At 38.1% G+C, this 18,972-nt stretch overlaps 3 protein-coding genes across 5 annotated transcripts in view; 1 reads left to right on the forward strand and 2 right to left on the reverse strand.

Moving 5' to 3' along the window:
• The window catches only part of LOC144065687 (short transient receptor potential channel 5-like), a 77,788-nt gene extending 69,554 nt beyond the window's left edge, over window positions 1-8,234 (reverse strand). Inside the window, exon 1 of the mRNA XM_077588668.1 lies at window positions 8,140-8,234. Within this exon, the coding sequence (XP_077444794.1) occupies window positions 8,140-8,178 (39 nt within the window). The 5' untranslated portion in view covers window positions 8,179-8,234. The remainder of the gene's footprint in view (window positions 1-8,139) is intronic.
• Window positions 348-7,494, forward strand: LOC144065688 (FH1/FH2 domain-containing protein 1). 3 transcript variants are annotated; one of them, XM_077588671.1, is made up of 9 exons: window positions 348-813; window positions 2,568-2,708; window positions 2,770-2,952; window positions 4,380-4,502; window positions 4,571-4,732; window positions 6,207-6,445; window positions 6,546-6,741; window positions 6,818-6,926; window positions 6,996-7,494. In XM_077588671.1, exons 1-9 carry the CDS (start codon window positions 400-402, stop codon window positions 7,025-7,027), a joined length of 1,599 nt encoding a protein of 532 aa, XP_077444797.1. In that variant the 5' UTR covers window positions 348-399; the 3' UTR covers window positions 7,028-7,494. The 3 variants fall into 3 exon arrangements, with proteins under 3 accessions (XP_077444797.1, XP_077444798.1, XP_077444799.1); XM_077588672.1 differs by having other exon boundaries at window positions 4,383-4,502; XM_077588673.1 differs by having other exon boundaries at window positions 4,413-4,502.
• Window positions 8,235-9,077: 843 nt separating the features above from the next.
• ufsp1 (UFM1-specific peptidase 1) lies at window positions 9,078-11,064 on the reverse strand. Its single transcript, XM_077588921.1, has one exon. The coding sequence runs from the start codon at window positions 11,030-11,032 to the stop codon at window positions 10,313-10,315; it is 720 nt and encodes a 239-aa protein (XP_077445047.1). The 5' UTR covers window positions 11,033-11,064; the 3' UTR covers window positions 9,078-10,312.
• Window positions 11,065-18,972: the final 7,908 nt, after the last annotated feature.

Here is an 18,972-nt window from a genome sequence, read left to right on the forward strand (position 1 = left end):
TGGTCCCTCGAGACCCCCAAAGCAAACAAGATCAAGGGCGATGGAGGCAACCTCATTAGAACTCTAAGTCAAACCACACAAAACGGCCACGTTTTGTCCGTTTCTGGTTCGGATGGAATCGAGTACGAGGAGACACAAAACAGGGGAACGATCCGTTGATCATAAAGGAGAACTTTTTCTTCTATAGACACACGGGGGACAATTTTGGACGTAAGAAACAGAAGATACCATCTCCCAGAAGCCCGTGTGTGTACAAGAACCAATCCAAACAGGAGATGAATCCCCGATAAGAAAAGGGCGCAACGTAAATAAACTTCAGCGACCTATCGGCGTCCCTTTTAGACCGAAGATGGATTCAAACGAGTAAAGATCATCTCAACGTTGGGAGCTAAACTCATCATGGAGTCTGAGGATTTAGAGCGACCTCTCAAAGCGACCACTCGTCTCCGCCTCAACGCGTTTGACTTCACGGACCTCTGGGATGAGGAAGACTTGGAATTCGAGCCCGAAGAAGGAGAAAGCACCCCAACCAAGGGAGGCTTCCATGGGATCTTGGGACCACCACCACCACCACCTCTTCTAGACCTCCAAATCTTCAAGGGCTCGCCCAAGAGAGACCTTTCGCAAAGTACCACCCTGAAACTTCACTGGCGCGCACTGCACAATGTGGCGACGCTACCCAGGAGTACTCACTTCGGGACTCAGACCATCTGGACCACCATGGAGCCGGTCCAGCTGGATACGGCGCGATTGGCATTCCTGTTCGAGTGGAAGGCCAACAATCCCACCGCGAGCCTCGTTAGCGGACATCGGGTAAGATTGGTCGCCGATATGTGGACTTGAAATGATTCCCATGTCAAAACGACTCATGAGTAGACAGTTTTTACAAATTTGGCACTCAACTATGATTGTTTTTAACCATTTCCTTTCCAAAACAATGCATTAAGGACCGCCCACTTTATACCTGAGATTCTGGTTGTGACATCACAACCAGAATTGATCATTTCTAGCGTTGAACTAGCTCGACACGGCAAGAAGAGAATAAAACGCCTAAACTAGAATTCTGGGCGGGAGATTTTTGTGAGTGGGCGGAGCCAAGGCAGAGCAATTTACATCTAATTTGAATATAACCATATTTGTGTAAAGTGTATAAAGCTTTTACAAAAGCCAGCCCTCTCCAAAAAGCCTTTGCAAGTTTATAGGGTAAGAGTAGGAGTAAAACATGTTTTTAAAAAGTGGCTCAAGGGAAACAAGTCCGCTAGGGGGCGCTATTTTCTCTCAAGAAGAATTGTTTGGTGAATCTGATGATGAATTTTTAGTCACAAATTATGGGGGCAAAGTGACAATTAATTACCGTATTTTCTCGCATATAAGCCGTATTTATCACTCAAAAAAATGACGACTGAATCAACGATACGGCTTAAATGTGCACAAGACTTACAGCGTTGCTATACTCTTTTTCACCAGTAGATGTCAGCAAATTAACATTGACTATTTGTGGTTATTTTCTGTTTTGCAGTAAGAAAACAAGAATTAGTGGATGATTTAATTTCTTATGATATTGACCCGAATAATGTGCTTTTGATTCATAAAATATCTTAGAAATTCCACGTACGATGATTATTATTAAGATTTTCCCTTCAAAGTAAAACATTTGTACTCCCTATTAAAACCATGAATATGGAGGTGAAAATTGTGAATCAGGGGGCGGCTTATACGAGAGAAATCGTAAAATTCAATGATTTTAAGGCACATTTAAGGGTGCGGCTTATACGTGGAGGTGGCTAATATGTGAGAAAATTCGGTATAAGCCAAAATATGCAAAAAATGGGGAAAAAAATGGTCGCACTGGAGTATAAGTATAAAAAAAATACGATAATGTTAGACAAAATAAGTTATTTTATGTAACATACTAACAAACTGTAGCCTAAAAAAACAAACATAACAAGCTGTTGATAGTCACAGTGAAAAAAAAATAAAGCCAAACTATTGGAAAAAAGTGCAACTTATAGTCTAGAGAATACGGTATTATTATTTTTTTAAAGCGCAATGCAAATAGAAGACGATTAACAACCAAGAAAACTTTGCATTGTTATTGACTTAAACCTTTACGTAAGCTAATAGCTAGCATTTCAGTTTAAATAGTTTGTGTAGTTTTTTGGGGGGGTGTAACATAATTGCAATTATTATTGCAAAATATATTTATTATTTTTACCGTAGTGACAGAACTTTGAGAATTAGGTGATTATTTTTTTAAGGTTGTAAAAAAACATACAAAATGTCCAGTTTAATAAAAAACATTAAAATATTAATCTAGTGACTATTGTATTAATATTCCTACACTATGAGCTGGTGGTTTCTTAACTTGAATTTTTTGTAAGTAGAGTTGCATTTTACATGTAAATTCCCTGATCCTAATCCAAATTCCTAATTCTAAACCCTTTAAAAATGATTTTTTTAAAAACTGTGAATCAGGGGGCGGCTTATACGAGGGAAATTGTAAAATTCAACGATTTTAAGGGTACGGCTTATACGCAGGGGTATTTTTTTTGTTCTTTTCAAACCAGAAACAAATGTCAGTCTCCGTGTTGGGAATGAAACGCAGCAACAACATCACCATCACTCTGAATCGCTTACCCCCAACCCACCTCCTCCCGCCTGCTATATATAGCATGGACGCTAGCGTACTGGACCGAGAAGACCTTCAGGTGCGATTTCCTCGCCGAGCGCCACCGCTATCGTTTCAACGGAGATGTTTCTTATTTGCAGCGACTACAAATGCTTCTACCGACTAAGGAGGAGATAGATCTGATTAAGGAAGCCAAGATCCAGCACCCCAACTCCTATCTCGCTCCAGCGGAACTTTGCTTACTGGTTTTGGGTGAGATTCCTCACCTGAGTTCCAGGCTTCACCTGTGGGCTTTTGTACAAGATTATGACTCATTAGAGCAGGTGAGTAGTACTGCTGCAATGATGTTGTTTTTGTTTTTATTAGCATAGCATTGAAATGGTTTGTTTTTAAAGTAGTTTAGTTGGTTTATAACAGTTAGCATGAGACTTTTTCAAATAACTACTGTATTGGCCCATCGTGCAAAAACGGAGTCATTTGATAGGACAATAGCTTTAAGTTAAATTTTGCTTTGATGATTTGTTTTTATTAGCGAAATGGTTTGTTTTGAAAGTGGTTTATTTTGATTTAATTGAGGAAACACTTCCGTCTAGTAACAATATAACTACCGTATTGGCCCGAATATAAGACGACGCCTTCTTTTTGAACACTGAAATCAATATTTATACATAAACTAATGAGTACAGCTGAAATAAATGATTATAACAATATATTGGACGGAAAAATCTATTTTTTTTCCTCAGTCAAATCATGCAAAAACTGTCCATCACATCTGAACATTTAAATATGTAAACTAAAAGTAAAATCATATTTGTAAATGAATGGCGTCTGCTTTTTGAAATGTAAATTAACCAATCCACTGTGATAAAACAACAAAATTGCAATACAGTGGTACCTCGAGATTCGAGCTTAATTCGTTCCGGGACTGAGCTCGTATGTCGATATTCTCGTAACTCGAACGAACGTTTCCCATTGAAATGAACTAAAAACAAATTAATTTCTTCCAACCGTATGAAAAAACACCAAAAACAGGATATTGGATTGGAAAAAAATGTTTTATTTGTTCTAATTCACCATCTATTAACAAAGTAACACATAACTAGTGGTTTAATATTACTAAAATGTGATTAATAGTACTAAAATTATACAAATTTTGAAGGGGGAGAGAGAGACGGACAGAGGGGGTGAGGGGGCTTTTTGCACGGCAATGCGCTGATAAAATAACAAACAAATTTAAATAAACTTGGATTAAGATGCAGAAACACTCAAAAATAAATTTAATCTAACCTTACACTAAACTTAATTCTAATTTTGTTTGATATTTTGATACCTTTCTTCTCCCGGGTTGGCTCTATTTGCCCCGCCTCCACCCTGACTGATGGAAAATATTTGCCCGAAATTTTACTCATATCTCAAATTGCTCGTATATCAGGGTGCTCGTATGTCAAGGTACCACTGTAACTACATTAACAATCACTGTCCAGGATTCGCTTTAAAGATATCTAGTATTGTGAATTTTTCTGTCTTATTTCAATGCAAAAAAAAACATCGTCTTATATTCAGGCCAAGATGGTATATATCCTAAAAACAGCGAAAAAATACTGTCGGTGATCAGAGACAAAACTACATGTATATATCGCAGGCCCACCCGAACTATGAAAACAAATGTGACTTATAGCCAGTAGAATACAGTAATCAACGAGCTACAGCCTTGCAATGGACGCCTCGTTGAACCACTACACTGTACCAGCAGGAGATCGCCAAACCTCTCTTCTACCTGAAGCAGGCCATGGAGCAGTTGGCGGGCAGCCAGACCTTCAAGCACGTCCTGGCAACAGTGTTAGCCATCGGTAACTTTCTCAACGGATGCAAGGTTAGCGTGAAGAGCTATTTAACGCCGTTCCGTGCTCTGGCCGTCATTTACCGACTGTTGCGCCCCAGGCCCGTGGCTTTGAGCTAAGCTACCTAAGCAAGCTATCCCAAGTGAGGGACACGCGTTCCCGCCAGCCTCTTCTACACCACGTTTGCGTGCTCCTCCAACAGCTGTACCCACAATCCTCGGACCTCTACTCGGACTTGACGACCGTGAGCAAAGCTGGCAAGGTGATGTATGCTCATTTACAGTATTGGCCCGAATATAAGACGACCCCGATTGTAAGACAACCCCGATTGTAAGACGACCCCGATTGTAAGACGACCCCGATTGTAAGACGACCCCGATTGTAAGACGACCCCGATTGTAAGACGACCCCGATTGTAAGACGACCCCGATTGTAAGACGACCCCGATTGTAAGACGACCCCGATTGTAAGACGACCCCGATTGTAAGACGACCCCGTCTTTTTCAAGAAGTTTGAAAAAAAGACACTACATTGAATTTTTAGACACAAAATAATTATAAACAAATAATTATAACAATACAGTCATACCTCTACTTACAAATATCTTTAGGTATGAAATTTTCAGGTTACGCATTTTTTTTATATGCAATTGAGTGACTTACGAAATCCGAAATCAGGCAAATTATCCACTGCACCATCGGGTGGAGCCAAAATGATAAAATCCGACTTCCCATAAAATTTTTGATATGCAAATGAGTGACTCGAGATATGAAAAAGATCCAAGTTACAAAATCCACCGGAAAATTAAATGCATTTACTTACCCGTTATTTTATTTTTAAAATATTGTCCCGCTGCATTGATTCTCACTTTAGAACCTCGCTACCCTCTACTGAGCTCTCATTGGCTATCTCACAACAACCATCATCCATGTTTTCAAGATTCTCTCTTACATACCTGTCCACCTGGGCTAAATACTCCCCTTATTAATGATTGCAATTCCCCTTGTTAAGGGATTAAAAATCGTACAAATGCAACACACCACATTTTCACACACATAGGACACACGTAAAAGTCTAAAATGTACTACAAAGTGGACGGCTTTCGGCCATGGTAGAACGGGTTCTTGCCTCCATCTGGTGGATAAATGCGGATATCACATCTCCCATTATAACGGCCGCGAAGGAACTATTTCAGCGGCGCAGGGCTTTATTTATTTTTAAGATATCTTAATTCATCATTTCCTTATAATTTTCTCTCATTTTTATGTTTTCTCCCATCTTTTATATAAAATTGGGACACTGACAATTTTAAAGGGTTTATTTGGTAGTTGTGTGAGAACCGTGGAACAAATGAGAGAATTTACATATAAAGTGCACTTCTACTTACGAAATTTTCAAGTGCCGAAAAAAGTTCTGGAACCAATAAATTTCACAAGATGAGGTAAACCTGTTATTTTGCATTATTCAAATCATGCAAAAATTCTCTTAACATTTAAATATGTAAACTTAAGTGCAATCATAATTATACTTGGATAATGACAATACAAACTGTCAATTTAATTCAATTAACCATCAAAGGGTTCAGCATTCGCTTTAAAGTTATCTGGCGCCATCTGGTGTTGTGAATGGGTACAATGTCTAGCCTGCGATTTTAAAACGACTGACACGTTTTTTCATTCTTATTTCAATGCAAAAAAAAATCGTCTTATATTCGGGCCAATCTGCATTTACTACAGTGTGAATATTCACTAGTCCGGGCAGACCTGGACCACCTTCAGACCTTGACGTCGGGGTCCTGGGAGAAGATGAAGCTTTTGGATCGAGTGGATGAGTGGCAAGGAATAAAAGGCCAGAAGAAACAAACTGTCCAAGAAGGCCAAGATTCAGGACTCCGACAAAGGTTGCCAGATCTTTTAAAGGAATGTGAGGACAGAACCAAGGTCCTGAAAGCCGTCTACCGTCGGGTCATCAACAGGTTGGTTTCAAGCTCGTCCAAGTGGGATTTTTCAACGGTTGTTTATTTTGCTTCCATTCTGCCTCAAAATGGACGACAAATTCTGTGTCTACGTTGCCAGGTTCCACTCATTCCTGCTGTTCTTGGGTTACTCCAAAGCCATGGTACGAGAAACCAGACCTGAGGACTTTTGTAAAAGCATAAGTAACTTCGCCCTAGAGTTCCGGGCTGCTTGGCAGACCGTTGTTCTTCAAAAAGAAGGCGTGGCTAGAAGCCCACCCGCAAGACCAGCCAAAAGTCAACCATCTCAGATGCGTGTACAGCAAAATTAGCATTTTAGGATGAATTTCGGGAGAATGCGGCAGCTCATTTGGTCTGTTTTGTTTCAACCAGGAAAGTGAGAGACATTTTACCCTGGAGGACATCTTGAGGACACCCGAGTCCACCGTCAGGATGGATGGAACTCAGCCTCGACAACGCAGGAGGATGCCAAACATCGCAAGTGAGACCAAAACTGCTCCATCGCGGGTGTCGGTTCACAACCAAAACTAATTCAAATCCAATTCTGCAGGAGCTGTCTTAAAAAAAACCAAATCCTCATGAATAAATGGAGGACTCCTCCCTACACCACTACAGTGCCAAAGGATCAACCTTAGATCTCACGTTCACCCCAAATTACCCAAAAAATACTCCTAAATATTCATTTTTTTGAGTTCATCAGAATGTACACAAATAGTAGCGTATTGGCCTGAATATAAGACGACGTTTTTTGCATCGAAATAAGACTGGAAAAGTATCGGTTGTCTTAAAATCGCAGTCTAGACATTATACACATTCACAAAGATAGATGGTGCCAGATATCTTTAAAGCGAATGTTGAACACTTTCATTTTTTTTTTGAATTTTGTTGTTTTATCACAGTAGATTGGTTCATTTTATAAATCAGAAGCCATTAGTTTAAAAATATGATTGTACTTTAATTTATATATTTAAATGTTCAGATTGTAAGATGTGATGGACATTTTTGCATGATTTGAATGAGCCAAAATAACATGCTTTTTCTCTCGAATATAATGTTAGGTTTTTTTTCAGATGTACTGGCATTATTTTGTGAATTAAAAAAATAATTTGGATGTCGTCTTATATTCGGGTTAACACGGTACTTCTTGTTATCAATAATACATCAATAAATGCAACAACTTTTGATCAAAACATCCAGTGCTGATGCTAGCACCACCCATTTTTGGCAAACCACACCCACAGCCAGTTTCAGCCCCGCCCCCTCCAAGTACAAACACGATAAGTTACAGCTCATTCATACTGAATGTATAGAATCAGAACCACATGCTTTTATTTTGACAATCTTGTAGAAAAAACACACCTTTGTGATTTAGGTGACGTCAGAAATATGATTATGAATATTTTTGTGCCCTGAGTGCCCCTCCCCCAACATACAATCCCAAGAATATATTAAATATGTTCATGCTTCAATACAAACATAGGTCTTCTTTTAAAAGATGAGATAAAATGTAATAAAATATTACAAATAATTAATAGAATCTGAACTCAGTGCTCATAAGTTTCAATGCGTATGCCTTTTGGCATTAAATCGTGTTCTGGATCATTGGATTTAACCTAAAACGACTTTTCTAGCTTTAAATTTGTCGCAGTAAGAAAAAAAACATTTCATTTTAGACTGAATGCAGTGACACCTACCTGACGCCGGGAGGCAAACAATGCCCAAAACGATTCCATAATAGTGGATGAAGTATTTCATTAAAAGCGAACAAGTTGGCATCTTTTCTCCAAACTGGTGTTTTACAAGTTTAATCAGTTGATTCCCGTCAGGTGCTGCTTGTGTTAGCAGAACACTGATTGGTTAAAATCAACAACAACAGCTGCACTGGATTGGGTAAAAAAAAAGTACAGAGGATCCATAGCAGCTCTTAAATCTCGTAACATTACGAATTTTAAAAAAACATATTTATTTAATATTTTATATTTATATTTGATAATAAATAAATAATACTTCCATCTCCTAACATTACGCGAAGAGCAATTATTTACTTATACATATATTTAACGGCAACAAAACTTGACGCCAGTGAAACCGAACTACTTCCGGTTCACGTAAACGTAAAAACAAACAAGAAAAAGACTTTAATCCCATAATATTATGATTTGTATCTCGTAATATTATGGTTTTTCTCGCAGATTACAACAGTCAATCGGTTTGTATGTTTAATTTCTTAAAGCATATATATATATATATATATATTTAATTTAAAGTCCAATATTCAATAAAAAGGTGGGAATGCACAAAAAATATAAAAAACAATTGATCATTATTATTAAAACACAAAAAAGTTGAAAAATACAACCATTTATTTTTAATATTTGCAGAAAATGCACGTCAATTCTCATTTGCCCCTCCCAGTAAGAATGGATTGTCGAAAACCAACAGGAAGTGATCGGAAATTAACCGGAAGTAACCTGGAAATGCCCAAAAATCAACATAAACCCTTAAATAAAATCCAAATTTCAATGCCATTAACAGCATTAGACGTCCAATACATTTTGACTGAATCTAAAAATTAAGGATTATAATCTCAGCCCCTAAAAAACTCTTAGAAATAAAACAAAAAAGGACCAAATAATGTCTTAATGTCAAATCAACTTTATTTGGTTTAAAAACAGGCATCAGATAATGACATTGTAGAAGTGATTATAGAAAAAAAAATATGGATCACTGCACATGGCACAAAAATTTGGAAAATATTTTGTCTTATTTTGAAATGCAAAAAAAAAAAGTATCAGGAAACTTTTGAGATGCAAATGAGTGCCCCAAAATACAAAAAAAAATACGAAAACGTCAATACTACATTTCCTATATCCATTATTTTATTTTGAAATGTTGCTTCTTGCTTGACAATTTCTCTTCACTCATTGGCTGTCTCACAATCCTCCATCTTTGAACGTTAGCTTCCCAACACTAATAGATTTAGCATGTTTATTCATTTCCATGGCTTATTAAATCATTTTATAATCGTGCTGTCTCATTTTTGTGTGTCTTTGCACTTTTCCTATAAAATTGGGACACTTTGTTGAATTTTAAGGGTTTATGTAGTTGCAGTGGCGGGCCGTCAGGGCCTTCAAGGCCTTCTCTGCTGGCCTAAGAAATATCTGAATCATATATTATATTTTGTCCATCAATACTTATTAAATAATTCCAAATTGTCTGTTAGCTTCCTTTCCCCCTGGTCGCACTGCTTCCAGATGTGTGTTTTCATATTGAAGCATTTAACCAATCACATTTCAGCCATTATTTGTTGCCAGGGTTAGAAATCTGCCTCAAGGCCTTCACAATCAGTTCTGCAGGCTCTGCTGCATTAAACAAGTGTCGGTAAGACTGTTGCTTTAACCAATCCGATTTCGAGTTGGCAACACCACAATGCCTTGTGGCAGGCGTAGGGATACATCATCGCTTTCACCAACTATGATTGGCTAGTGATCAGCCAGAGCTACCAAACTGTATCTGTAGCGAGCTGCACAAGCAAATATATTTTTTGTGTTGATTTAAAGCCATTTTCAAGACGGACTATGCCAGAAATACGACGCGACAGGTTCGACTTTCAGCATTAGCTTCGATGGCGATAAAAAAAGTTACAAAGGATTTTTGATGAGTAAAATATGGCTATATTCCGAAATAATATTTCAATTGTGGGCCCGGTTCTGATATCTGAAAAGCTCCAGTGTTTGTATTTAATCACTAAATGCTGTTATGAAGTGGATTTTACCCGTTGAAGGCGCTACGAGAAAATGCACGGACCGCCACTGGTAAGACTGTAGGTCAGTTTTGTTAAACCGGTTTCTAAACCTTTTTCAAGGACTAGCCCATGTGAGTTTTGGCGTCCGTCTGTGGTAAACAAAGATTATAAAAAGAGGATTGATTAAAATGTGAAAGTCTTTTCCACTCGATCCAACGCCGTTTTTGGGTCTCCTCTCTCCCCAGCGGACATCCATGATAGTGAGGGTCCACAATGAGCAGATAGCTCCCATCAGTCCCAGTACAGACCCCTAATACCCCCTTGGACGAGTTGTCCCTGTCCCCACCCATCATGGCAGGACAGGAGTTCTTAGCAAAGTGTTGATGAAGTTCTTCCACGGCTACCAGGTCCAGTTCGGTTCCTCCGCTTCTGATGTGGACCAACTTAGAAGGAACATTGTAAAAATAAGAGAGGACTAAAGACGCTTCAAATGTCCCAATCCAGTCTTTGGAACCCAGAAACGAGTATGGTTTGTCCATCATGGTCACCAAGGCTTGTTGGGTTTCAGGGATGCTCGGCGGTGGTCTTTTGGGGACCCCTTCAACGTTGTGGATCAGCCAGGAGGCCATAGTCTGGAGGGTTCGATAACCACACCCCCAACCGCGGTCGTCTTGACCATCGCAACCGTAATGGTAGTACTGGTAGTCGCCGTTCACGAGAGTCATTTGCAAGGGGTCTGTAACAGGGGGAGGCAAACCTCGGTGGGCGTTCGTTAAAAGAGGAATTATAGTCGCGGTAAAAGGGGAATTTTCGGAAGAATATCCGCCCCAATTAATCGCCATGTCGCCTTTAATCGTGAATTAGATTTGGGTCATGTTTAAAATATATGTTTTCGGGGTTTGTAAAACCCGTTGAGACGACTTCCGGGTTTGGCGCAATTGTTTTTGTCGTCCGTGAACTGTTAAGACTTCCGGTGAAAGACGTTCCGGTCAATGAGATTCAATTATTTTTTTCGTTTTATTATTTTATTGTTTTATTTTTTTTCCAAATAATGATAGAAAAAATGTTAGGCATTGGATTATTATATTTTTGTATCTAAAACTAGAAATTTAATCATTGAAAAGTTCGTTTTCTCCACATGGCTAACTCTAAAAATGACATAAAAACATTTATTAAACACTAAAAAAAACAACTACTTTCTTCAATATGAGCCAATTTCACATGAAAATAAAATTTACACATCCTTATAAATGACATTTTAATGATCTTGTGTGAATTTACTCTCACATACATACATTTTTTTGGGTGAAATCTGTCATAGCTAACCGGAAACGGAAGCTCTGAAATTGCCTTTTGTGTAAAAATATGAAAGGTGGATTTTTACTTTTTTATATTTGTTAAAATTATTTATAATTACATATAAACCGATGTATACATTTCTTAAAATCAGTGAGCATGTCATGGAGTAATTAACTAATTAAAAATATTAAAAATAACAAACTTGGAAAATGTATGGCTTCAATATGACCGTCAGGACACAAAATTGTTGTTTTGCGCAGATATTCCAGTTTATACATCATCATTTCTTCAGAATTCCAGCAGGGGGCGCTGTGGATCCAGTGGAAAATTATCAACAGTCATAGGAAGACCTTCCTAAAAATGATAACATGATTTTTTAATATTAATATGGTATGCAGTATACAAAAAAATCCATGTATGGAGGATTTACTTTGAAAAGTTATTGTATATAATTTAGTCAATAAAGTATTTGAGGGAAGTGTTGGTTGGGCTTCAGCCATAAAAAAAATGGATGAATGAGTCAATCATTGCCATGTTTGCTTTTGCTTGGACATATAAGTGTGGGCACAAGGTTAATCAAATAAAGTTTGTGTATACACGGGAATTTAATCTATGCACTGACTGATTAGAATGACAAATTGAAAATCCGCGAGTCCACGGCTTATCTGTGAGAACAATGTTGGAGCCATATAGTGGAAAATTAAATACTAGCCACTAATGAATTTGCCAGGTCCAAATATTGAATGGAGTTAAACTATCATGAGACGAAATGGCGCCAAAGCTTCGCACGTCATTACGGTGGAGGCCGGTTTTGGGAATTTTTAGTCTTTTCATTTTTTTGGATGGTACTCGGATGATTCCCTAAAGACGTTTCGCCGATGGACGTTTGACAGACGGACAGTTCGCCGAATGGACGTTCCGCCGAACGTTCAGTCGGCTGAACGGAGGTTTCGCCGAAACGGGATTCGCGCGCTCGCCCCGCCCCCGGATCGTGTGTGTACATGTTTTTCAACCTCGGCCCGCGGGCCATATACGGCCCGTTAGGATTTTTAATCCGGCCCGCCGCCGTCTTTGTCCAAATTATAGTAAAAATCAATGATTCATTTCCCTTTCCCGCTCATCACTCTCAATTTATTAGTCTACCGTCAATGGCAGCCCGGGAATAAGCACTCTTGGGCGGGCAGATGTAGCAGAATCAAGCCGGTAAATGACAGCAATCGGGTCAAATCCATCCTAAAACAGCATTTAATGATTAAATACAAATACTGGAGCTCTTTGGACATTAGAACCGAGCCCAGGGAAGTGAATTCCTCGGTAAAATGTCGTGATGATGTCGCGATAAGGCAAAGAAACGTCTATATACGTCCATTCGCCAAACGGCTCAAAATGCTCTCAAATTCGGTCAAATCCAGCCGAAAACAGCGTTTAATGATTAAATGCAAATACTGGAGCTCTTTGGACATTAGAACCGAGCCCAGGGAAGTGAATTCCTCGGTAAAATGTTGCGATGATGTTGCGATAAGGCAAAAAAATGTCTATATACGTCCATTCACCAAACGGCTCAAAATGCTCTCAAATTCGGTCAAATCCAGCCGAAAACAGAGTTTAATGATTAAATACAAATACTAGTATTTGTATATACCCAAGAGCAATGTTCCCTCTAATTTTTCGTTGGTCTGAGCAGAAAGTCAACCTCCCTGAGCGCACTGAGTACCAGTGTGAGCGACATCATCGGTACTCGGATGATTCGCCTAAAGACGTTTCGCCGACGGACGTTTGACAGACGGGCAGGTCGCCGAATGGACGTTTCGCCGAACGTTCATTCGGCCGAACGGAGGTTTCGCCGAAACGGGATTCGCGCGCTCGCCCCGCCCCCGGATCGTGTGTGTACAAGTTTTTCAACCTCGGCCCGCGGGCCATATACGGCCCGTTAGGATTTTTAATCCGGCCCGCCGCCGGTGTTGTCCAAATTATAGTAAAAATCTATGTTAGTCTACCATCAATGGCAGCCCGGGAATAAGCACTCTTGGGCGGGCAGATGTAGCAGAACCGAGCCGTAAAATGACAGCAATCGGGTCAAATCCATCCTAAAACAGCATTTAATGATTAAATACAAATACTGGAGCTCTTTGGACATTAGAACCGAGCCCAGGGAAGTGAATTCCTTGGTAAAATGTCGTGATGATATCGCGATGGAGGCAAAAAAACGTCTATATACGTCCATTCGCCAAACGGCTCAAAATGCTCTCAAATTCGGTCAAATCCAGCCGAAAACAGCGTTTAATGATTAAATACAAATACTGGAGCTCTTTGGACATTAGAACCGAGCCCAGGGAAGTGAATTCCTCGGTAAAATGTTGTGATGATATCGCGATGGAGGCAAAAAAACGTCTATATACGTCCATTCGCCAAACGGCTCAAAATGCTCTCAAATTCGGTCAAATCCAGCTGAAAACAGCGTTTAATGATTAAATACAAATACTAGTATTTGTATTTAATCATTAAACGCTGTTTGAACGAACGTTCATTCGGAGACCTGTCCGTCTGTCAAATGTCCGTCGGCGAAACGTCTTTAGGCGAATCATCCGGTCACGACATCATCATTGCTCGCTATGGGCACACCAGTATCACACCTGCCACAAGCAGGTGCATGTCAATGTTCCCTCTAATTTTTCATGTAAAACATGCTGTAAAACACGAAAAACGAAAAACATAAGTGGACAGAGCTAATGCTACTGGCTGCCGCTTAAACGGCTCCATCATGAAGAAAGGGGTAAAAAAAAAAAAAAAAAAAAAAAAAAAAAAAAAAAAAAAAAAAAAAAAAAAAAAAAAAAAAATCCGTTTTTTTTTTTTACTGCGCGCCATAGGATTTCTGCTGCGCAGAGAAGACGAGAGTAGTGCGCAATTGCGCACGCGCGCAGCTTAGAGGGAACAGTGCCCAAGAGTGCTTATTCCCGTTCGGCGGAACGTCCATTCGGCGACCTGCCCGTCTGTCAAATGTCCGTCGGCGAAACGTCTTTAGGCGAATCATCCGGTCACGATATGTCACTCATTTAACAATTACAAGGCTATAATCAGTTGCTTGTTAAGACCTTCCTTTGATTTTGGACACATGAAAAGGCTTCTAGGTCTCTCGTTTGTCATCCCTGGGTAAGATGGGATGGGATTTTCTTGGATTTCATTCATAAACATCAAAATCAATTTAGTTTAGCGCTTTATCGGTTTATCTTTTCTCTATTTTGAAATAAATGACCATATCGGCCACATGGCGTCATGACGTCATGGCGTTATGGCGTTGTCATCTTGCAGTTTCGTTTATGTCGACTTCTTATGCGCATATAAGCCGTACCCTCGATTCAGTCATCATTTTTTGAGCGTATATGCGTGAAAATACGGTAAATTAACAGGTATGCTTTCACGTAAAGATTTTTTACAGGATTCCGACAACCGTAATCTAAGGGAAATCTCATCAACTTGGTTCCTGGACTGTCTCACGTCATACAAACCGAAAAAAGGAATTCCGGCCCCCCAGTCGTCGGCTCCTACGTCTCCCCTCCATTCTTTTATGTGAACTTCCTGTCTTGTGTCGCGCCAGAGCCGGAGATGGCTGGCCACCAGCCCACGATGTGGACTCGTCACGTTGGGTCAATTAATGGAATGGACGCCGGCCGACGTCCCTCGACCCCTTGAAACCCCCCGCGGCCCCCTCCCACCTGATAACGAAGCATGGCTCGCGGCACGTACCTTGTCTCCGTCCCCCCACGTTCTTTGGCGAGCTCAGACATAAGTAAACAGCGCAGTGGGAGAGCAAACAGTGCAACAATCTATCAACAATGTCTCCGCAAAGACAACGCGGTGGTGCTTGAGCTTTTCCAGGAATTTAAAGGAAAGTCTTCACCTACCTGGACTTTATGAGGGTTAAAAAAATTGGAGATTATTCTTTCAATTGGAATTATTTAAGTGATTGATTCAATTCATTCGGTTATCAGGGAAGGAATGTTTAATAATGAACTGCACTATAGGAGATGTAAAGCAAGAAACAAGGTTTTATGTTTACATTGATTTTGTGTGTAGATCTTTCTTCAAATTCAACAAAATTGCAAAAAATGAATTTAAAAATAAATATACCGTATTTTCTGGCATATAAGCAGCCCCCGCAGAAAAACCACACCCTTAAAATTGCCTTAAAATCGTTAAATTTTACAATTTCTCGCATATAAGCCGCCCCCGCAGATAAACCACACTTAAAATTGCCTTAAAATCGTTAAATTTGACAATTTCTCACATATAAGCCACCCCCGCAGATAAACCACACTCTTAAAATAGCCTTAAAATTGTTAAATTTGACAATTTCTCACATATAAGCCGCCCCGTAGATAAACCACACCCTTAAAATTGCCTTAAAATCTTAAATTTGACAATTTCTCGCATATAAGCCACCCCCGCAGATAAACCACACCCTTAAAATCGCCGTTAAATCATTAAATTTGAGAATTTCTCGCATATAAACCGCCCCCACAGATTAACCACACCCTTAAAATGGCCTTAAAATCTTAAATTTGACAATTTCTCGCATATAAGCCACCCCCGCAGATAAACCACACTTAAAATTGCCTTAAAATTGTTAAATCTGACAATTTCTCGCATATAAAACACCCCCGCAGATAAACCACACCCTTAAAATTGCCTTAAAATCGTTAAATTTGACAATTTCTCGCATATAAGCCACCCCCGCAGATAAACCACACCCTTAAAATTGCCTTAAAATCTTAAATTTGACAATTTCTCGCAAATAAGCCACCCCGCAGATAAACCACACACTTTAAATTGCCTTAAAATCGTTAAATTTGAGAATTTCTCGCATATAAGCCACTCCCGCAGATAAACTATACCCTTAAAATTGCCTTAAAATTGTTAAATTTGACAATTTCTCGCATATAAACCGCCCCCGCAGATAAACCACACCCTTAAAAGTGCCTTAAAATCTTAAATTTGACCATTTCTCGCATATAAGACGCCCCCGCAGATAAACCACACCCTTAAAATCGCCGTTAAATCATTAAATTTGAGAATTTCTCGCATATAAGCCGCCCCCGCAGATAAACCACACCCTTAAAATTGCCTTAAAATCGTTACATTTGACAATTTCTCACATATAATCCGCCACACATAAACCGCACCCTTAAAATTGTCCTAGAATCGTTAAATTTTACAATTTCTCGTGTATATACGCTAATTTAGTAGACGGAATTAAGCTAACGTGCATATCAAAAGGTCGCTAGCTTAAATGCTATAACATGCTAACGGTTTTTATTTTTACAATTAGTTAAAAAGTGTCCAAACATCTTTGTGCAAAAATAATAAACATACTTCTAAACTAAACAAATGAATAAGAAACTTATTAGCTATAAATAAAAAAATAAAATAAAAACAAATAAAAAATAAATAAATAAACAAAAAATACACAGATAAATACATAAATAAATAAATAGAGAAACAAAATAAATAAAATAAATAAATGAATAAATATATTAAGACAAATAAATCGATAAATAAATAAATGTATAAAGAAATAAAGACATAAATAAACAGATAAATAAATATATAAATAAATAAACAAAATAAATAAATAAATGAACGAATAAAGAATTAAAAACATAAATATAGATAAATACTAAATAAATGACTGAATAAAGAAATAAATACATAAATAAATAGATTAAAAAAGAATAAATAAATAAAACATAGATAAACAGATAAATAAACAAATGAATGAATAAATAAATAAAAACATAAATACAAACATAACTAAATAAATGAATACAAAATAAATAAATAAATGAATACGAAATAAATAAATGAATGAATAAAGAAATAAAGACATAAAATAATTGGTAAAGAAATAAAGACATAAATAAACAGATAAATAAATATATAAATAAATAAACAAAATAAATGAATGAATAAAGAAATAAAAACATAAATAGATAAATGAATAAATACTAAATAAATGAAGGAATAAAGAAATAAATACATAAATAAAAAAAATAAAAAATGAATAAATAAGTAAAGACAGATAAACTGATAAATAAATAAATGAATGAATGAATAAATAAAAACATAAATACAAACATAACTAAATAAATAAATACAAATACATACATATAATTAAACAAATACATAAATAAATAAATGAATAAAGAAATAAAAATAAATAATCGTTAACAAAAACTTTCAGGCTTATGCGTACTGTACAGTATCATTCAGAGAGCAGTTGCTCTTCATTCACAAGGGTAGCAGGGGGTGCTGGAGCCTATCCCTGACAACTACGGAACACCCTGAATCAGTGGCCAGCCAATCGCAGGATACGGACCAACCATTCACGCTCAGGGGCAATTTGGAGTGATCAATTAGCTTAGCATGGATGTTTTTGGGATGAGGGAGTACCCAGAAAAAACCCACGCAAGCCCAGGTAGAACACGCTGCTTGTTCCAAAATCAATCAAATGAATGAAAGACTTTCAAAACAAACCATTGCAACATCACTTTAATAAATCAAAGCAGATTTTGATGAACTCCATCGGACTGAAAAGTAAGTTCACCCGCATAACGCCGCATCCTGTGGGCTACTTTGGGTAACTTCCAGGAAGGATCAATGCCTTTTAATAGCTCCGCTTCCATGAGGTCATGGCGGGAAAGTTTGATACCGGCATGCCGATCCGGTGCGGTTGATTGGCCCCGTTCTCGCGGCCAGCCAATGACACGTGTTTGACTGAGGGCCATTTGTGTCGTCATGTCACAAGGAAGCTATATCATGTCTCGCCAATTTTAGAAACACTATCGGCTCACACTAGCGAGGGTGCCGTGAACGGGATTCCTGGAATGCCTCGCCTCTTCCTGTTGCGGAAAATTGCGTTTTCATTTCAACGACGCTTTAATTTGAAAGAGCAGATTTGTAGAGAAAAGCATTCTTGCCGGGAATGGTAGGAAGCGTAAGACTCGTTCTGATTGGTCCTTACAAAGAACGGTCGTTTCCATGGCGATGGTGTTTTAGGGTTAAAAAAAAGGGCAAGATTTTGAAAAATTCGGATGGGCTTTTATTTTGGTACTTCCGGTTGCTTGTATTAGCATATTAGCTAAATATTTAGTTGAGAAATGTAGGCTTTAAATTTAACATTTAAATTGTTTAAATGTATGATTTAGATTTAGCAATTCTTATTTAGAAATAAAGATTGAAGTTGCTAAATATTGCTAATTTTATTTGGTTACTGCCGCTCCTTTGAATTAGCATATTAGCTAAATATTTTGTTTAGACATTGAGGGTTTAGATTTAATATAAATTTACGATTTGGATTTAATTTTAAAGGTATAGTTCACATTTACAATTTAGATTTAGCAATTCTTAATTAGAAACAAGTTGCGAAATATTGTCGGTTTTGTTATTTCTGGTTGTTTGAATTAGCATATTAGCTCAATATTTAGTT

This window comes from Stigmatopora argus, chromosome 20 (assembly GCF_051989625.1).
Source record: "Stigmatopora argus isolate UIUO_Sarg chromosome 20, RoL_Sarg_1.0, whole genome shotgun sequence".
Lineage (NCBI taxonomy): Eukaryota > Metazoa > Chordata > Actinopteri > Syngnathiformes > Syngnathidae > Stigmatopora > Stigmatopora argus.